The sequence below is a fragment of the Lissotriton vulgaris genome, chromosome 2_1 (assembly GCF_964263255.1).
Source record: "Lissotriton vulgaris chromosome 2_1, aLisVul1.2, whole genome shotgun sequence".
Classification (NCBI taxonomy): Eukaryota; Metazoa; Chordata; class Amphibia; order Caudata; family Salamandridae; genus Lissotriton; species Lissotriton vulgaris.
In genome coordinates, this window is record NC_141687.1 from 621,777,275 (window position 1) to 621,799,007 (window position 21,733).

Consider the following 21,733-nt stretch of genomic DNA (forward strand, 5'->3'; position numbering starts at 1 on the left):
ACCCACACAACTACTTAGATATCCATTCACATATCCAAAAAAGTACTCCCATTGTATTGTAGTTCCTATATTCCCAATAGGATCTGCGCATTGGAATAATATATCCTCAGGGGTGTGGAATTTAATAAAATACCTACTTGTCCATGGGGCAGGTTGCTTCATAAATCTACTTTTCCTGTAACAAAATCCACTTGTCCCGTTGGTGCCATGTAGTGCGGCGACAAATTGTGGCAGCAATCTCATTACATAAGAGCTCTGATATAGCCTCACTGATTATGCCAGGGCTCATACCATAGTAGTGTTTGAATACTTGCAATCCCTTTATGTTGCCACGTTTCCGCAGATCTACATACTAGGGCTGAAGGTAGTAGTAAGCAATCATTCCAGTGTTAGAATGCCCTTTTGCGTCTGTGCAAACCTCCTAACATGTTTTAAGACTTTACAACCACTCTTCTCTAATCTTTTTCCATACTGGGAAATTTTGGAACTTTACTCCTGACAATGGCAGTCGTAAACCTTCTTCCAGAGTTGTGAAAAAAGTGGTTGGAGGGAAAGTGAAGTTGCAAACACTCAGATTTTTGCATGAGCAAATCTACACATGCATATTTGCTCATGCTAAAATGCAGTTCACACATTTTCTAGAAATACTATTTCTTGTACTACTTCTTTAAATTCTTGGGAATTCTTGAAAGCTGTATAGCTGCATTTAATGCAAGGACATATACCATAGGTGCATTTTTGAGACTTTCTTTAATAATAGAGCTCTTAATTTGGTCTGGCGTGGACCATGACCACCTGCGTTTATTAAAATTCTGTCACTCTCTCTGTATCCGCTGGCTTCCCAGTGAGTGACGACATTCTGCTCTTTCGCACGGATCATATCAGCACACAAAGTAATTTTGTTCAGTGCCAGTAACTACTGTGGCAGTGTGTGCTTTTTTGAGGCCCAAAACATTTTTTGCTTTTGCCAGTGTTTGGTCTAATGGTGAGGGCCCGGCAGCTCCAACACCAATAAGGTTTTACAAATACCAAGCCAAAACAAGTCACACATTGACAAAACTAAAAAGCTGACCACCATTTTAAGACTTACTGGCTTTGCCAATGCTTGCTTATTTCTGTGTCCCAGAATCTTATTGAAACTGGTGACACTGATTTTCTATTATGAATATTTTTGGAAAATACTATCATGCATCAACACGTTACTAAATTATGCTGCAATGAAACGGTACCTGGAATTTTACAGTGGTTTAGCTAAATGTTTTTTTTCCTGCTTTCCTTTTTTGATCAACATTTTATTTTGGAAGCAAAGAATCCTCAATCTTGCTTTCCAGCTTCTGCAAATATTTGCATTGAATCAAAGCGCATTCTGGGAGCATTATACATAGCCTCATATTGCTAAATTTTGAAAACGTGTGTACACATTTTTATACTGGAACCACTGTCAGTAGTGCAGTAGGAGCTTACAACATTTACTTGGAGCGCTCACTCTAATAATAAAGGCTTTCAATTATTGAACCATAAATACAAGTTTGAAAAAACAGCTGGTAGGGTTTTGAAAGAGCTTCAGATATGTTGGGCGCTCTACCTAGAGTCTACGTTACGCTCCGTAGGGAAAAGGTATCTTAGGCGTGGTGCGTGAAGAGCGAACGGGAAAGCCCCAAACCGTTCTAACGAAAATCTAAAAGACTTTCACAATATGCAGGAAGCAATTCTCTCGCAACCACATTACAGTGTAAAACAAGCAATAAACAGTAATAACAAGTGGGTAGCAAACAAAAGCAGATCTTTGTGTTTCTATTCCTTTTCAAAAGACGTTTATTGGATCTCCGAGATCTGACAGTCCCCCAGCTGAAATCTGATTGGCTGCCAACACTTCAACCAGGCATCCATCTTGGGAATTGCTTCAGCCGAGTCCCACAAAAATAAGTTTTAAAAAATAAAGAAAAGGGGGCAGGGTAGGAATATCCTGACTCCTTAGCTCTGGTCCTGGGGTCCCCCTGGTGCCCCACAGTGCAACAAAAACATTTATTTAAAGAGATTGACTGGATTTGGGCTGAATCAGCAGTCCAAAAAAGAAAAGAAGCGTCTGCTCCTGCCCATCTCTACAGTTTATCCCTCGGATGGGCCAGATCCCAGGGACATGCTGGAATAAAAAAGAGGGGGTACCTGAGGCCCGTCCCTAAGGCTCTTTTAAGCCTCGGGGACCACCACCTCCCTGGGGCTTTTATAGTAGAATGAAGGGGGCCCATGTGGTCTTCCCCCTCCATGGACTCTTTTGAGCTCCAGGGACCACCACCTCCCTGGTGCTTTATTTTCAAATTTGAAGGGGGGCCGGATGGACCCCCCACCTCCTGGGGCTATATTAAAGGTAATGGGGGGTGGTCAGCTCTGGTTCCAGGGACCACCACCTCGCTGGGGCTACGTGTTCGGACACTGTAGGATTGGTGTCAGACTGATCCCGAACAACCCCACCGGGTATGTTGGCCTGTTGTACCAACTAGCTCTTTAGTGCCACTAGAATCTCCTCTTACCAACGAGAGAATAGTTCTTGGCAACCATCGAACATGACAACCCTGATCCCTCAGGACCATGGAAACCATATACTATTTTTCGCTCAGTCACTCGTGCTCACTTAGCCTGCCTCAGAGATATACACAGAATAAACAGGCTGGTCGTTTTCAGTAAGTATTTATTGAACAGTTATTATTCTGGTGTAGAATAGATGAGCTTCCACTTTTGCCAAAAAGGAAGCCGAGGAAGAAAAATTGCTTAAATACAAATCTGGCTAAATGGGAGACTGTGATTTAAAAGTGTCTGCCAGTCACCCATTTCCAGCTCGTCTACTCTGCCACAACAGAAATGGCAGTGGTACTGATGGCAAGGACAATCATCTGCCCTTTCTAATGAAATATAATTGTGTTGTGACCCTGCCAAGCTTTAGAATTGTGTTTATTACTAACTTATTTAGTTAAGCAGTAAAGATAAGATTGGATGCCAATTATCCTAGCTCTGTGGCTAAAATGTACCCTATGGACTAGGGTCTGTGACAGAAGGTGGTTGCTGGGCAGTATGCACGGTGGATGCTGATATGTGCCATTGGCGTTTCAAGGATTAAGACTATTTCATTCCATTTGGATACCAGAGGAGTTAATTTTCTCAACTTTTTTTCTTAAGTGCAGTAATGAGCAGCCAAGGCTAAAGGGATTAGTACTCGAATACACAACAAACCGAACTACATTCGATAAGTTAAATCTCCATTCAATTTATATATTTTTAATTGGCCTGATTTAGAAGAGATGGATTTACAAAGAAACCCAAAAAATGCTCTACTTGACTCCTATTCCTTCCCACACCCAAACACTCGTCTTCTGATGTCTCCACATGTGCAATGTGTCCACAGTTGCAAAGTGTCTTGCTAAATGATAATGGAAAGTTGCATCAACACCTTTACCCCTCATCACATGGAGCCCTCGCGGGAGTCTTTGAGGCCCATGGAGTTGATGTTTCGAGAATTAAGATGACAAATTAACCTGTTGTCACCCCATTATAATACTTCACATGGTAAATAAAACACATAATGAGTCAATTTCCAGCAGAAGTTAACATTGTAAGCAGGTTTTATATATGCCTCTCTTGTAGTTTTGGGGGCATATTTAAAACAATTGCTGAAATTAATCACACAATAGCATTGTGTCTCCAGAATTAGCAAGGAGTGAAAAGGTTGACGGCTCTCTAAGGAAGTGGCGATCATCTTGCACTAGCTTTTTGCGTTAGTCTAAATAATAGCAGTCTACCTTCCTGGTGTGCCTGCTAACAGGCACACTGGTCGGATGTAACCTGAAGACGACATATAAGTTCTTAATTACTCTTGACTCTCTGGGTCCAGCCGGAGATACTTCTCTGAATCAGCAGAAAACTCAAAATGCAAAAGCTTGGCATCCAACTTTTGAGAACATTTCTACAAAATGTATCACCAAGTACACTCCACACCAAATATGGAAATTGGACTGAAGCAATCCCGGACCAGTCATAGAATGGCATAAAAATGGAGGTTCACCTACAAGGGAAAAACACACTGCCTGCCGTGGAGACCGGACCTACTGTCCAGTGGTGCAATGTTAAATATTACTCCAAATCTTTACTTTGCTGTGCTTGGAGACCTGCCTTCTGAATTTCTGCAGTGCAGATTCTTGAACCTTTTATTGGACAATGAGCGCATTTGTGAGGAGTTAAAGCTGCTTCTACTAGGTTTTCTTATGCCTTTAAATGAAAGTTATGATGGATAACTCTACCGAAAAGAATCCTTTCCTTTTGAATATTTCCGAGACTGGATCTATAAAACTTCACAGCAGTACTACTGTGCACCAACGTTTGGCTCTGTGTGACTCTGCACCACAATAGAAGTAAAGGAGCAGAGCATCCTATAAGCACCACTCCAGCTCACCGGCATTTGCTCCTTTCTTTCTGCGCTGTCTGATGTGGATTCATGGCTCCAATCCCAACTTTTGTTGGTTGTCTGACAACCCCTAAACGTTTCTGAGGTGTGCTTGTGAGCCATGTCCTCTCCATAAGCGACAGTCTTCAAACCGTGCCATGACTGCTAACAGCAGATGTTCATCGTGGACTGTCAGAGGTGCACCTCTGATGCTTTGGCCCCTGCTATGACCTTAAATTGTGCAACAAGTGTGCATTTATACACCCAAAGCCGATCCAGGACTCGGATGCAAGGTGATCAGTCGCCAAGCATAATAAGAGCTGGCAGTCGATGCACAAGTCCCTTTCCTGCTTTGAGTCGTGGGCCTGGTCTTGGTACTGGTCGCAAAGTAGTTTCTGCAAATGATCAACTTCCAACTCTGTCCGCAGATAAGTCAAGGTCTAAATCCACATGCAACTATAAAAAATGCAAAGTGGGGCTCTACTACCATCCCAGTCACTATAGTTATAAAGCTATGACACAAGATGAATATTGCACCAGTTTAGCCTCCCCGGCTTCAGAGTCAACTCCTCAGTTGTTCCTGTGGTTCTCGGGGTTTCCCTTCCTACTATCAACTGCACGGCAGATTGCAACATTTAGCAGGCTGTGTATTGCAGATTTTCAGTGCACTTCTAGCACCTTCGAGCCCCAGTGACTCAATGGAACCTTTATTCGGATTACTGTTAGCGGGACACCGGCTCAGAGATTCATGCCAGTTCCTGCTGTGCCGATGGACGACTCCTGTGTTTGATACTAAACAAGCCTGAAGCTAGCACTACCATTGATGCACTATATGATTGCAAAATTGCAAACCACGTCATTGAGCCTGATTCTAATCCGAATCCTCTACCACTACACAGCTAGCACCATGTTTGTGATTCTCATTTTATCTGTGACTGACCCTGTGCAGGATCTGGGTAGAGTCACTAAGGGCGCTGAAGATGAAGTGGAGGGTGTTCTGCTCCCTTTTCATTATACCTGGACCAACAAAATGTTAGTGGGTTTAACACATCCTCTGAAACCAAGCTTGACTCATTATATGGAAAACCAACAAAAGAAAGTGCTTTATTTGCACAGGGAGGCAGCTGAGGTGCTGGAATTGCAGTTGTACTACATGAAAACAAAGTCAAACGTTCTTGCAGAGATTCTTCAGCTAGGGTCTATGATATCCGAGCCATTATTGCCTTTTAATGAGACCTTAACCAACACCTTACGGGTCACATTGTCATATCCTGTTCTTGCCCTCCAATTAGCATACCAGTAGCCTGGTGACATAGACCTGCACCTGGTGAACCAGATTCTTTTAACTAAACACCTTTCACCTGCCAACCTTATTGTTTAGACTTCAATTAACAATCTTAACCTGAGCTTTCCTGACCAATCCTCCAGCTAGGAAATCCAAACAGATTGATGCATTCGGCAAGAGAATATTTTCAACTGAGTGTTCGGCCCTGAGGCCCTTAAATGCCATATGCTTGCAAGGCACATAACACACATACTGTCCTACCTGACCAGCATGATCTCGGAACCTCTTTTGCACAAACAATACATGACAGACAGGACACAGCAAAGTTTGTGATTCCTACTAACTTGGATGTTACAGATTGAATTGTCAGAGCTGTTGGTACCACCATGGTCTTTAAGAGGCACACATAGAAAGGTTCTATTGGATTTGCGGGTGATGTACAGGCGCCCTTAATGAGCATGCCCTTTGATGGGTCCAAACATTTTGATGTGAAGATACTCTTCTCCGCAGGGATTTAGAGACAGCCAAGCTACCATACGCTCCTGAGGAATGTTGATACCAGCAAAATAATTAGCTACTAGTTATGTAAGTTCAGTGGTTATTCCAGAAGTTTGGCCTGTAGACGGAGGAAGTCATCCCAGCTGATGGTGCAGCAACCAGTTCATACTTTTGGTAACATGACGCTGGCAGACAATATGCAGGACAGCAGGAACAGCTCTCCAATTCTTCATCTACCAAGCCTCTCTAGATTGTCCTCCATGGCTTGTGCCAGGCAGCTTGGGAGTACGATCCAACCTTTCCTCCACAGCTGGTAGGCTAGAAGCTCTTTCAGTTTACTCTCCCCTTCAGCTTTACCTCTGCAACTTGGATGTTCAAGAAAATTATGTTGGTGGTTGCTGCCCGCCTTTGAAGGTCAGGAGTACATGCTCTCCTGCACCTTGACAACTGACAATCACTGGTGGGGTCTCTGTAACCTGTCTTGATCCACGTACAAAGGGCGGCAAGTCCTTTGACATCTCAGGTGTTTTCACACCTGACGCTCACCTGCGTCACGGTACTGGACACAGTGATGTTCAAATGCTTCCCCTCACCACAGCGAGACTGGGATATCCAGGGTATGATTCCAATGTGGTGCGATCAGTCCAGTGAAGATGGCTCTCAGGATTCTTGGCCTGGCGCATCCTTCTCCTATATGCCAGCTAGCACATAAGCCATAAGGTGGAACATGGGGTCCCAATGGGCCGAACATCATGGACAACTCTGAAACTATTCTGATCTCGTAGGAGACCGCTCTGGATTTGTAGTGGTGGCTGACAGACATTCACCTATTCTGCGACAAAGCACTTTCCCTCCTACACCCAGAGCTCATGGTGGTGACCGATGTGTCAGTGGTGTTTCTGGGTGAAGGGTGACCCAAGAGATGTGGATATCAGAAGCCTCTGGTCTCCTGTGGAAAGCCGCCTCCACATCAACCTCCTGGAGCTATGGGTGATCGGTTTAGCCCTAAATGCCTTCCTGCTCTCCATGAAGAGGAGGCTGGTTCATATCCTTATTGACAAAACGACTGCCATGTGTCACTGCAACATATGGGGCAAAGTGGGGTCCTGGGCCTTGTGGCAGGTTGCTCTATATATCTGGAAGTGGTTGTAACAGGATGTCTTCCTGGTTGCCAAACAATTTTCAGAGTCCTTGAATGCCAGAGTAGATGAGTTTAGCAGCCACTGCCTTGCGGACCACAAATGGTGCCTCAATCAGAGGGTGGCTTCATTCAATTGGAAGAGCCCAGGTTGGTACTATTCTCCATAGGGGGTATGCAGTGTTGGTTGTTTTGCATACTGGAATGTACTCCAAGGCTTTCACTAGGGGACTCATTCTAGCTGGAATAGAGAGCCCAGGACTTTTGTACATGCTTCCACCACTACTCCTGCTTTGTGTAGTGAAAATGATCATGAAATGCTGGACCAGGAAAGTGTTTTACCCGGTCCTTCTGAGTCTGAGCATCGGCCTTCTGATCAGGCTTCCGCCCCAGGATGACTTCTGTCTCAACAACAGTGCAGGGTCCTGGATCCGAATCTCCACAACCTTATATCTCCATCCATGGAGATTGAGAGGTGGAAGTTAAATATGTTCGACCTGCCTACCAAAGTGATGAATTTCATTTTTGCTGCCAGACAGTCTCCGAGTAAATCCATCTACATTGGGCACTAAGTCAAGTTTGGTGTACCAGTGTGGCGCCCATAATACCGATCACTTGCAGGCTAGACTTCCTAAATTCATTTTGTTTTCTCTTTCGTTGGCTCAGCAAGGCCTTTTAGTGGTGACGGTAAAGTTATGTGCCTGCTTTTGTGTGCTTGCTAGAAAAGCTGCCTTTGTTCCCTGGATGTGATGTGTTTTATAAAAGGTTAAGCGCGTGTTTTCCCGCCAAGCCATGTGGGATTTATAAGAGTAACTTCATCCCGGTCTTGACTTTCTTGAAAAGCACGCTATTTCAAGTCTTTGCATTCTTGCTGCTCAAGACTTTTGACTCTAAAAAATGGTGTCTCTTATTGCCATTATGTAGCTAATTACAGGCGCTATTGGCTCATCCTGATTCTTCAAACGTTTATGCGCCTGGTGCTGAGGATCAGGACTACCTCTCATCCGAAAGTTGTGACACCCTACTGTGTTTGGTCAGTCAATCACATTGCTGGCTTTCTTGCACTACCTCATCTCTCAAAAGAGGAGTGGGCCCATTGCCTTGACCTGTGGTGAGAGTTGAGTTCTTACTTGAATCGCACAGAAGACCATTGGTTGGAGGATTGGCTGTGTATCTGATTCCCTGGGCAAAGAAGGGCACCATAGTGTGGGAGGAGGGAACCTTGCGACCATTTGTATTAAAATCTACTATTACTTGCCCAGTAAGACACCCACGGAGGCACTGAGGGCTCATTCGAGCTGAGTAAAGGCTACTATGCCAGCTTTAGCTTGGGGAGTACCTGTTCTTGAAATCTGCTAAGCTGCGACATGGGAATCTATACGTTCATGAAGCACTATTTCTTCGATAGCCTGGTCCGGAAGGGGAATCACTTTGCCTGTTTGGTCTTGCAGGAATTTTTGATTCAGGCGTATTTCACAGACCCTCCACTTTGGGAGGCAAGCTTTGATATCTGTTCAAAACGTGAGATACCTACAGCTAAAAGTATCCATCACAGAGCGTTTCTTACCTCTGGTAATGCTCTTTCTGGTGGATAATCTGTCTACCCTCAGAATCCTCTCTGTCCTTTCGCCTCCTCATTCTTTGGCCTCTTCTAACAAGTTCCAAGGTATAGAGCAGCAGATTTGCCAAAAGTTGATGTATGCTATGCCTCTGAAGGAGCAGAAAGGGAGAGAGCTAAGAGACTGATGTTGGCGCGCTGTGTTGGTATACAGCTTCGCTCCGGCACTACTGTGGCAGTGCAGCAAGGTGTCACCTGCTGGAGCACTGTAGTGAAGGGTTCTGCATCCAGCATCTGGGGATTATTCAAAAGGTGAGGAATCTGAAGTTAGTGTATCCGCCAGAAAGAGTGTTACTGAAGGAAAGTAAATTGTTCTTGTACCCAGTGGGTATGACTAGGTTGTCCGAGTAAAGGAGTAGCAAGTATACGGCCCTATCGATTATGACGTACCTTTACTGAGAAGAATTCCTCCTATTAGGCTTGTTTCGTTAAGGTTACAGGGATGGCATTTATGGTATAGTGGGATGGCATTTATGGTATAGTTTAAAGTATTCCCTTATGCTAGATCACTTCCTCCGTTGGAAGTAAATCTCCTCTTATCCAAACTTTAGAGTTCCCCTGTTGAACATGTGCTTAAACTCACATTACAGGGTCTTTTGTCGAAATCTACTTTCCTCCTGGCTATTACATCTACTTGCAGGCTAGGTGTTGTGCTCCATGGCAGTAAACACTTTTCTTTCCTTATAGTGAAAGAGTCGTTGCTTTGTTAATTATGGTTCAGTCTGAGATTTTTCAATAATCTACAGAATATTGGATTGTAACATGTAGAATAAAAATCTATCAAAAACTGCTGCCAGGGAGTCCTAGAGCTCATTTCCCCCTGGTGGATGGCAGCTCCTGGTCCTTCCCTCAAAAAATAACCACTCCACATATATGCATGGCGGCTGCCTGGAGTTAATTACAGACTTTTGCAAAACACTGCTCTCTGGATCCACACTAGAGTAGACTAACGAATAGTGTTATACCTCTGCCTTTTCACTTTGCTCCAAAATTGCATCTCTCTTGTGAGATTGGAACTTCATATTTCTTGTTCATTGATATCCGTGAAAGTGCCATTATGCAGGAAAAAGATGTTTGCTTATAATCTTAGTTGATCTTGAGAAGCGTCGTTGACTCCATGAGCTACCATCCTCCTAACCAGGAGTTGAAAAAAAAAACAATTAAGCTGCAGCCATTGCACTTTGTTTGAAGTCTCGGATGGTTTGAGGCTCCACTGCCAGTCCAGTGCCATCCGTATCCTGGCGCAACAAAGACACAGTACATTTTCACCAAGGAAAGCTGTAATGTCAGTCTACCTAGTTCTTTCATTTTTCTTGCTTTAAAAAAAACTGGAAATGTCAATTAGCCTCGGCTTTGACATCCCTGTAATATGGCTTTCTTTTATTGACAATATTTAACGAGATTTTCCAAAGCTTCTGGTACTTGTGAGCCCCTGTAGAGTATGTATGTATGATGTGTTCTATAACTTAACTTTACAAGTGGTCCTACATCTCCATTAAGGGCGTCTTGATTGGACCTGGCTTCGCTCGCTGACATCCCTATCCCAACCGGACTCACAAGGTTGCAAACCCCACAGAAAGAGAAGTCTGAGAGCCCCTTTGAGCTTTGAAGCTGTTTACGAGAGACCCCTACCAGAAGCGAGTCCATGCGCCCTTTCCGGTCTACCTGCTGGGCAACACCATACAAGGGCCTTAATGAGTCAATGGTGTCCCTTACACTTCAAGCCCTCCCTTGATTTGAGAGCTAGAGGCATGGATTGGAAGGCATCGAGTGTCCTGCCTGAGAGGTGCAATGAGAGCTCACCTACTGCTAGTGAATCTGTGGTGTACCGGTGCAGCGGTGACTGAAATCTGGGGGACATGGGACAGCGGTGGATATGTCAGAGAGGCACATTGCTGCCTCCTGTCAGGTAGACTGGGCCTCCAGTGATCATTCCCTCTGATATTTGAAAAGTTCTTACTAGTTCTCACACACAGTCTGGTCTATTCATTGCTTTTGACTTTAGTCAAGATTTCCTTGGAGCAGATTGAGAATTGCAGAGAAGTAACTATTAATTGGTAGTAGTCCTAACTAAGAACTGACTTCTCCACACTACAGCACCTGTTTCTTGTTTGTTACTGTAAAGCTGGCTTCTCGTACGAGGAACTTGTGAGCCACTGTTGGCTCTCCTGCTACCTGGAAGTAGCTCTTCTGTGTGTAGCCCAGCCTACTAAGTGAGCAGCTTTTCCTGGGTTGAATTAATATATGTAAAACAAAATTAGAAAGTGTGTTTCCAAGATGAAAATGTCTGTTTTCAGAATTCATGGCTGATGTTTGGAGAAAAAGTGTGTCATTTCCACATTATAAATTAAAACTATTTGAGTGATAAATGATGCGATGATGTAGAGACTTATGACTAATATAATTTTTCTGCTATGTATCACCCATGTAGATGATTTCTACATTGATAAACCTTTTTCTACATCACTGCTTGCAACCATACCTAATGAACAGGAGTGATAACTGTTTGTATCCTGCTTATATTGGCAACTAATGTAATCTTGTTAGTATTCCACCAGACTGCAGAATATTGTGGAGGGCAAAATATTCTGGCCCAAATATCAAGGGCTAAAATATTGTGAAATTAAGTTGATATAGGTTTACTATACTTTACTTTATATGCACATACCTTGATCTTCTATATATTGTAAAAGTATATACACGTGGAGTTAAAAATAGCAAGTCAGTCCTTACCTATGAACCTACCTTCTGGATAATGTTGCCACATTATTTTGGCCCCACGATAGTTTTGTCCTCGGTATTCCGTCATTCAATTAACCTTGTTTGACATCGTCACTATTGAAACCTAATAATAGTAGCTCGGGATGGTTTTGTTTGACCTCAAGTAGCTCTTCTTACAAAAAAGGTTGGAGACCCCTGGTGTAGAGCAATTGCAGTTGAACCTAGAACATAATCTTCATTGTCGAACTCTTAACACCGCATTTTTTTAAGGGTAATAATGCTTTCTTTTCTATGCTTTGACTTTAGGGGAAAAATCATGCTTCGACAAAGGATTCGACAAAAGTGCTGCCACCTGTGAAGAAGTTGGGAAAAGTTGCTCCGCTCCCAAAGAAAGAAACAAGGTATTGAACTCTTGTTGCGGTAGCGAAAGAAGTATCTGTGGCAGAATGTGAAGTATGTAAAGGAGGGTTTTTTCCATCACGGGATAATTGATCTAGCCAGTGGAAGGTTTCTGCATGCGCCAGATCCCCACAATTTTTACAACATACGCACACGCATATTAGAATGGGTAGTGGCTGCATTTTTAAGTGATCACATGTGCACATCTCCTTAAAAAGAACCACATTGTAGTGCCTGGTTTGGTAGAGCAGAATTGTACTTTCCCAAAACTTTATTTTTCTAGCTTAATCTTCATTTTTATTTCTCACACGGTTCAAAATGTATCTTCAGGTTACAGTAATTGAAGGCTAGTATTATCACTTCTTTGCGGCAATAATAATTCCTATTTTGTGCACTGTAGTGTCTTCATTGAGAGTAATTAACAGAATAACACCACACTGCATGTGGTGGCTCTGTAGCACTCTATTTCCACATGCGGGAGGAAATGGTGAAGAATCCATCTTATCTAGTTTAGAGAAGCACCCTGTCAGCCCATTTTAGGCTTTTGGGTTCCGGAGTAGCGTGCTACTCGCCAAAAGAGCACTTTGACTCCTCGTCGGGTATTGTAAGCGCTATATAAATGCAATTACAATACAATATAATACGTTTTCCATTCTATTGAGGGCAGCTTAAACACAACCTATCACACCTAAAACATTACAGCACACGTAAGTCGCTGTCTGACAAATCTAAACAAGCATTCGCAATGCAATAGGTCTATCATTTATCAGAGTTAGAGCTAATGGCACTATAAATGACGTTATTTTTTGTGTTTTTTGGTTTGGAGTGTAGTGGATGTATGAACAGAGGCACAGCTGCAGCACTGCCTAGAGGACTTAAAATGAGAAATTACCGACCGGAACAGAGAAGCAGGTAGTAGCACTTCTTAGAGGACTAAGACTGAGGAATTACCACTGTGACCAGAGACAGATGCAGCACTACCTAGAGGATTTAGAATGCGGGAGTTACTGGCAGGACCAGAGAAGCAGCTAGCAGCACCATCTCGAGAACTAAGAATGAGGATTTACCAACGGGAGCAGAGAAGCATGTAGCAGCGCTGCCTAGAGGACTATGAATGAGGAATTACCATGGGAACAGAGACCCAGCTGCAGCACTGCCTAGAGGACTTAAAATGTGGGAACTTCTGACGGGACCAGAGTAGCAGTTAACAGCACTGTCTGGAAAATTTTGTAGGAGGAATTATCGACGGGACCAGAATAGCAGTTAGCAGCACTGTCTACAGGACTTAGAATGAGGAATTACCACTGCAACCAGAGAAGCAGCTAGCAGCACTACCAAGGGGATTTATAATGAGGAATTCGAGACAGGACCACAGAAGCAGCTACACCTAATGAATCTTAAAAAAGCTCACCCTAAGACCAGCAATCCAGCTGTCAATACCTGGACCACTGGTAGATAGTGGGAAAGTATTGAAACAAATTATCAGACACAGAGAAGCACGCCCAGTGTTTTTGTTTCACTTTTTAATGAGGCGCCATCTGTTATCTGTGCCGAGATTAGAATACCTGTTTTACCTCATAGCAAACACCCTCTGTTTACATGCAGCTGGGCCAGGGCTGGGAGCTCATCCTATGCAGCTGGAGGAGATGAGGGCTGTGATGCTGAGACTGGGTAGGGAGAGGAGAGCGGACAAAACAGGTGTGGAGGGGCGCAATAGTCAGGAGCAAGAAGGGGGGGCAGGGAGATAAGAGGTAGGTATGCAGAGTACACTGGCAGGAGGTAGATGTAACCGCCTGGGGAGAGAGGCTGAAGGAAACACGGGTCTCTGGCCCCAGTGGCAGGAGGGACCTGAAAAGAGGAGAGATGACAGCAAGGGGCCATGAAGAGGAGAGATGTAACAGTCTGGAGTGAGAGAGTCTGCATGAAACACGGGACTGTGGCACCAGAGGTGGGGGGGGGGCTTGAAGAGAGAAGAAGCGACGGCAAGAGGCCATGAGAGGGAGATATGTAACAGCCTCCTGTGAGAGACTGCATTAACCATGGGCTGTGGCAGCAGAAGCAGTAGGAGGGAAGGAGAGAGGACAGCAGGTGGGCACGAGGGGTAGAGATGTAGCAGCTTTGAGAGAGAGAGGCTATATGAAACATGGGGCTGTAGTGCCAGTTGCAGTAGGAGGGAAGGAGCGAGGACAGCAAGGCGCAATGAGGGGGTGAGAGGCTGCAGGAAACATGGGGCTGTGACACCAGAGATTGGGAGGACTCTAAGAGAGAAGGGGAGAGGACAGCAAGGGGCCGTGAGGCGGAGAGTAGTCTGCAAGATGGAGGGCAAGTTGATGTGGACTTTGGGTGGGTGAGAGAAAGAAAGAAAGACACACAGATGCAGAGCCTGCAAATGACACAAAACATTGAAGAAGAGGTGAGAGGTGAAAGACAGGGTGGGGGTCAGTAGGTTCCAGACTAGAGACAACAGAAGCCAGATAAGGAGTTAGAGATTGAGGCAGGGACCAAATACGTTTAAGACTACAGAGAGAGTGAGTGAAACACAAGAGAAGTGAAGTAGAATGTGAGGTGGGATCAGAGGGACGTGAGACTGCTCAAAGACCCTGACTAGAAATAGACTGATGTTGAAGGGGTGAAGAGGGACCGGCTGAACTGTGGGGAGAATTTGAGGCAGAGGAGAGAAGCAGCAAGAGATCAGAGGTAGAGAAGAGAGAAACACAGAGAGGACAGAGAGAGAGCGATAAGAGACTGATGACATTTGGGACACTAGAAAGAAAAGACTCAAGGGACTGATGGTTTGGGAGACAGGAGAGAGATTGGCAAAATAGCAGAGGACGGATGAGTTACTAAAAAACGGAGCATGGCAGAGGGAGGAGATGAGATATGCATGGAGGAGGCGTAAATGAGAGTTTCGAAAAGAAGTGAGGGAGAAGTGAGTAATTGAACAAGGCAGAGATTGCAGTAAAACACTAGTGGTGGAAGTGTGAGGAAAACTACATAGGGGAGTGTGGTAGGGCGGGCTTGATAAACAGGCGAGGAGGCTGTATATATTTTCAAAAAGGGCTTGGTTTATTAGCAGTAAACTAGTTATCCTCTGATACTGAGTGTTTCTCTTCCTGGTCGTCTCCAGAAGCACCCCATTGTGAGCCTAAGGGATTTGTTGTTGACGATATTCCGGGCTCCTCTTCGCTCTTGGCTGGGTCACCCCGGAGACTCACAGAAGGAGAGAGAAAATAGAGCCGTCAGACACTCTGCTTTAAGGTGTTTAACTCTCTACCAGTCACCACACCTGGAAGTGAGGGGAAAGACGGTCGGGAAAAAGTGCCCAGTAAAGAATAGTCCAACGGAAGAAACCACGGGGAAAAAGATAAAGAAAATAACCCCTATCTAGTAATAATGCGGCGATGGTACGTGTCGCAATTGGGCTGGAAAAGAGGTGGGAAAATAAAGAAGGAGAAGGGAACGGAAAACAATGGTGCTCTGTGAATTTATGCTAGGCAGTATCATAGTTCATATGCGGCAAGGTGAAGCATTCACAATATATATATATATATATATATATATATATGTGTATGTATATGTATGTATGTATGTATGTGACTGCAAGGTAAGGCCTTCAATATGCAGGACAGCACAAGCGACCATGTATTAACCCACCTACCCTCTTCTCAACACTCCACCCGCCTCCTGCTACCCTCTCCCGAATTCCCGGTGGCGTCCCCACTCACCGGCTCCACCGCAACTCTCCTGAGATGCGGCCGCTCTCCAGCCTCCTCCGGTGGACACCACCAATCCTCCGTCCACCGCTCCTCAGTATCCTCGTCTGCTTCTTGACCGATTTCAGGTCCCGTGCACTCCTGGAGTCCTGTGTTCTCCTCCTCTGGTTTTCTTCGGTCTTCGGCGTCTCTTCTCTCCACTCCTTCGTCCGCTTCGCTGGTCAAAGACAAATGCTTCCTGGGGTCTCCTCTTTTCATTGGACTGGCGCTTCCACTTCCTATGTTAAATCCGCCCACTTCCGGAGTGTTGACAGGTTCGCGCTGTGGGGAAACATCATACGGGGAGAATGAACGTCCTTCCTCCAAGTCCCAGGTTGCATCGGGCCTTTGTTGCTCCATGGAAAGTTCAGCACAGGATGATTTAAAGGTATGAGTAGCGTCCTCTCCCTCACATCCCCTTTCCCTTGCTGTCTTTCTACTAGGGGTCTGGCTGTGGGGAAACCTGGAGAGGTAATCCACATTCCCTTGTTCGCTACCTTTCCTATGCCTGGTTTGAAACCTATCTGGTTGTAGGGACAAAAACTACCGTAATACCCTCTCATTATTTCCTTTGTTTCGTGCTAACCACTCTAAAGGAGCATGATCTGTATAAAGCGTAAACTCCCACCCTTCACGTGTCTATGGCCCACTTAATGGCCAATGCCTCTTTATCTATGGTCGCATAATTCTTTTCTCTGGGGAAGAGTTTCAGCTTATGTATAGAATAGGTCTCTATCCCTGTGGTGTTTCTTGCGATAGAACTGCTCCTATCCCCTGGTCTGAGGCGTCTGTCTGGAGGACAAAGGGTAGAGAGTAATCTGGGCTTATAAGAACAGTGCCTGCCGTGAGGGAAGCTTTCAAGGTTGTGAAGGCTTGTATTATATCAGCCGTAGGGCACCTCAGTTTTTCTTCTGTTTTAACAGACCTTTGGAGTAAGTTGGTTAAAGGAGCTGCGATCTGGGAAAACCTCGGAATAACCCTCCGATAATAGCCCAGTAACCCCAGGAAGGTCCTTTTTTGTTTGTGGTAAAGGTATGGCTGAAATGGCGTTCAGTTTAGATGTTGGTGGTCTTATTACCCCTTCACCTAAGAGATATCTAAGATACCGTACAGTTTGAGGTGCGAGATGACTCATTGCAGGGTTAATTTTCAAACCGTATTGTCATAGGGGTATTATAACCTGAAACAGATGTACTAGGTGTTGTTCCCATGAGTCACTATAGATTATTAAGTCATCAATAAATGCTCCTGCATATATCTCATGTGGTTGTAAAATCTCATTTATGGCCCTCTGAAATGTAGTTGGAGCACCATGTAACCCAAAGGGTAATACTTTAAATTGGTACAGTCCATCAGGAGTAGAAAAAGCTGTTTTTTCCCTATCTTGCTTCTGTAGGGGTATCTGCCAGTAGACTTTACATAAGTCTCATGTACTAATGTATTTAGCCTTTCCTATTCTTTCGACCATTTCGTCCACCCTGGGAAGGGGATACGTGTCAAACTCAGAAATTTTGTTGACCTCTCTAAAGTCCATACAAAAACGGACCGAGCCATCCGGCTTCAGTACCAGGACAATGGGTGAGTTCCACTCACTTACAGAGGGCTCAATAATGTCCATTTGTAGCATCTTTTGTATCTCCTCTTTAATGGTTCGACGCTGGGCTTCTAGTATGCGGTAAGGTCTAAGGCGCACTCGTCTCCCAGGAGGGGTTTTTATGGCATGTTCCAGCAGAGTGGTTCTACCCGGGGACACAGATAATGTCTGTTGGAGTTATGTTATATGTTTATTTGTAGCGCGCGCTGTTAGTCGAAAATGTCCTGGCGCGATGAAAAGGTCATGGTGTCAGCAAGAGCAGGGGAAAGCTTACACAGTCTGCATAAATAAGTGAGTTTTTAGCAATTTTTTAAAGCTAGCAAGATTTGACGAGTGTCTTAAGGCCTCAGGTAGGTTGTTCCACAGCTGAGCTGCACGAACCGTCAGAGACTGCCCCCCCAGTCGAACTTTCTTGAATCTGGGAATAACCACATGTCTGAGGGAGGCAGATCGCAGCTGGCGGGTCGGCTGGTAGAAAGCAAATCTATGCTTAAGATAGGAGGGGCAAGGGCCATGTAGGGCTTTAAACACAAGGACCAGCGCCTTAAAGCGCACTCTTTGGGCCACTGGTAGCCAGTGAAGCCCTATAAGTTGTTTGCGAACGCTGAGTCTCCTAGGGATATTAAACAGGAGCCTCACCGTCGCGTTCTGGACTACCTGTAATTTCCGGATCAAAAAATCCGGAATGCCGGTGTAGAGGGCATTTGCGTAGTCCAGTCGAGAGAGCACAAGTGCTCTGGCTACCGCTTCCTTAGCCACTTGGGGAAGAACGGAGAAGAACTTCCGGAGAATGGATAGGGTGCCAAAACAAGTACCCGCCAGTCTCGAGATTTGATCGCGGAAGCACAAGTCTGCTCCGAACCAAACACCCAAGTTCTTTGCCACCCCACAGTCACCACTAAGGCACGATGATCCAATGGGTCAGATGGATTCCCTAAAGTCTGCTGGGAATTGGCCATACAATAGAATTTCAGATTTGTCCTCATTGCATTTGAGGCCTGCCTGAGCAAGCCAGGCAAATACAGAGGACAAACATTGGCGAACACCCACTGGGCTAAGGTTATCCTTATTCCATGTGAAGAGAAGCTGGGTGTGGTCGGCGTAGGCCAATATTTTCGCACCCAACCTTTCTGCCAGATGGATTAAGGGGGTCAGATAGACATTAAAAAGGAGAGGACTTAAAGTCGACCCCTGAGGCACGCCTGTCTCAACCCTGCTGTTTGAGGAGTGGTAGGGGGGAAGCCAAACTTGTTGGCTTCTGTCTGTGAGGAATGATCTTAACCATCTGAGAGCCACGCCCGTTATGCCAATCTCCTCTAGCATAGAGAGAAGCTGGACATGGGGAACCGCGTCGAACGCGGCAGAGAGGTCCAATAAAATTAGTGCCGCTCTGCCGCCTCCGTCCAAACATTCCCTAATGGCTTCGGTGACCTCCACGAGCGCGGTCTCGGTGCTAAAAGAGGAGCGGAAACCAGACTGGGCAGAATGGAGAGCCTCAGATGATTCCACGAACCTCTCCAGCTGCCGAAAAGCAGCCTTCTCACAGACCTTGGGTAAGGCAGGGAGTAAGGAGATAGGGCGATAGTTTGAGGGAAGTAGCTGGTCCGCCGAAGGTTTCTTGATCAGCGGGAGAAGTTTAGCTTCCTTCCACTGTCGGGGGACCAAGCCTGATTGTAGGGACTCATTGACTAAGTCAGTCACCATCGGGGCTACAACCTCCGCCACGCCACTCAAGACCCTTGCGGGGCACGGATCCACTGGAGATCCTGACTTCAATGTTTTTAAAATAGCCAGCACGTCCGATCCCTCTATGATAGAAAAACTGGACATCACAGCGGTCCTCTCAGTGCTACAGGTAATTTTAAACAAAGGGAGGGGTGGGTGGGAGTTCAGAGTGCCCTGAGGTACAAAAGTATCATTTATATCAGGGGATTTGAGACTCGCTTGAATTTTTGGGATCTTGTCTATAAAATAGGTTGAAAGTTTCTCACACCATCCTGCAGACGTTGGAACTGACATTACTTCTGCCACTGGGCCGTAAATCTTTTAACAATGGAGAAAATTTCTTTGCTGTTATTTTTGGCCTTTATAATCCTGGCTGCATAAAAGTCCCCTTTAGCAGCCTTAATTGCTGCATAGTAGTCTTTTTGTGCGATCCTGAGCTCTGCTTTTGCCGCAGGGGAATACCCCCTTCTCCAGGTTCTTTCACGTTCCTTGCATCCAATTTTTAGTATTTTAAGATGATCAGTGTACCAAGGGGATGAAGGGATGGTTCTAGGGCACTTTTTTCCTTTCTTCTCTGGCAGTGAACTAACCGTGGAGCGTATCCATGCTGAAAAATTTTCAACTGCTTCCTCCAAATTCTGGGCCTTAACAGGAGCAGTATCAGTTAATGCAGCTGCCAGGGTTGGGATACTAATTTTCTTAGGGCGCCAATCATCCTGCGATCTAGCCGCAATGCGGTTGCCATTTATATCCCAGGAGAAACCTATCAGAGAATGGTCGGACCATGTGACTGGACAGGGGAAGTCAGTTTGTACATTAAAATTGGAATAGACGAGATCAAGACAATGGCCCCCCAAATGCGTGGAGTCAAAGACCCGACTCTCAAGGTGGGCCAAGTCACAAACCTCCTCCAGATCTCTAACCCCTAATGCCAGAGGGTCGTCCATATGAATGCTCAAGTCACCCAGCATGAGAAAGTTGGGAAATCTCAACGCTCCCTGGACCGCAACCTCCTCCAGAGATTTGGTGAAAGAGCCCAGGGGGCCTGGGGGACGATAGATTAACATCCCACCCAAGGTGAAATGCAGGGAAAGAGAGATCGAGAACTCCAAAGCTTCACCCTCCTCTATTCCTCCTGTGCAGTACTTCACTACGGACCATTTGTCTCTGAAAATCACAGCTAAACCCCCCCCTCTACCTGAATTGCGATCCATCCTCACTATCTTAAATCCTCTAGGAACTGCTAATTTAATTACCGGGGCACTGCTAGTAGTCAGCCATGTCTCCGTTATGAACAGCATATCAAGCGAGTTATCAATAATTACCTCGTAGACTTATTCAGCGTGTTTAGATAGAGCGCACATTTATGAGAGCATCTCGGATTTTGGTGCCGGGAGGGTTGAGAATTGGGGAAATAAAGGTAGACCTCACACAGCTAAAATGAAATTTAAGAGAAGGGCAAGTTCGTGACATGGAGTCAAGAGCGTTCCATGCTTCACAGTTGCTGCGCCTATGCGTATTAAGGGCCAGGAGGGACTCCCGACTGTAAGCAATGGTGCTGGCAGAGGCATATCCTCCAACCCCAGCAGCATCCCTGGCCCTGTGCGGAGCCGCTCTAGTGTTTTTACCAATCCCTTCCAGCGGTCAGAAGGAAGTTCGGCATCTATACATTGATAGAACAAAGGAGCTGATGATTCTGCTGTGTTCACATTTACCGGTCCCGGACCCTCCAATTTCTTTATTAAGTTCACATGGTAGATTTGGGAAATATTTCTCACTGGGTCTATTTCCACTCGGTAGGTCACAGGAGTGACCTTCTCTAAAACAGTATAAGGTCCCTGCCATTGTCCCAACAATTTTGATCGGAGGATGCCATATTTAGCAACACTGCATCCCCTATATCAAAGGATCTCAACTTCGCCCTTTTATCATATTGGTCTTTCTGTGCTATTTGTGCATCTTCCAAATTGTTTCTTACGATTGTTCATATCTGGCCTAAATGAGTACGTAAATTAGAAACGTACTCTGTTAGTGGTTTGGTATTATTGGGCTCTGTTTCCCACTTCTCTTGTGCCATTTCAAGAAAAGTACGGGGTTTATGGCCATACAGTAGTTCAAAGGGGTAGTATCCGGTACTCATTTGTTCTTTGCATCTAATGGCAAACAAAGCGAGAGGTAACATATGTCCCATTTTCTGGATTCTAGGGCCAGGATTTTGAGTATCCTTAATAGTATCATTGTATTGTTCGACTAACCCATCTGTCTGGGGATGATAGGCAGCCGTCCTCATTTGCTTTACCCCTAACAGATCGCAGACTTGTCTCATTAAACGTGACATGAAGGGTGTCAGCTGATCCGTAAGGATCTCTTTCGGGAAACCCACCCTGGAAAACACTTATAGCTTTAGCTCTGTTAGGGGCATCGGGTCTTCTTAAAGGTAGGGCTTCAGGAAACCGGGTAGCATAATTGACCATAACCAGACATAACAGCATCCACTACGAGATGGTAACAAAAGTCCTATAATATTCATGCCCACCCTGCTAAAAGGCTCACTTATAATAGGAAAGG

The 21,733-nt window shown here is 45.2% G+C and overlaps 1 protein-coding gene across 3 annotated transcripts in view; it reads left to right on the forward strand.

Moving 5' to 3' along the window:
- The window catches only part of S100PBP (S100P binding protein), a 509,558-nt gene that overhangs the window by 234,354 nt on the left and 253,471 nt on the right, over window positions 1-21,733 (forward strand). For all 3 annotated transcript variants that reach the window (XM_086955719.1, XM_086955720.1, XM_086955722.1), the window contains exon 3: window positions 12,002-12,096. In XM_086955719.1, coding sequence (XP_086811845.1) covers window positions 12,002-12,096 — 95 coding nt within the window. The remainder of the gene's footprint in view (window positions 1-12,001; window positions 12,097-21,733) is intronic.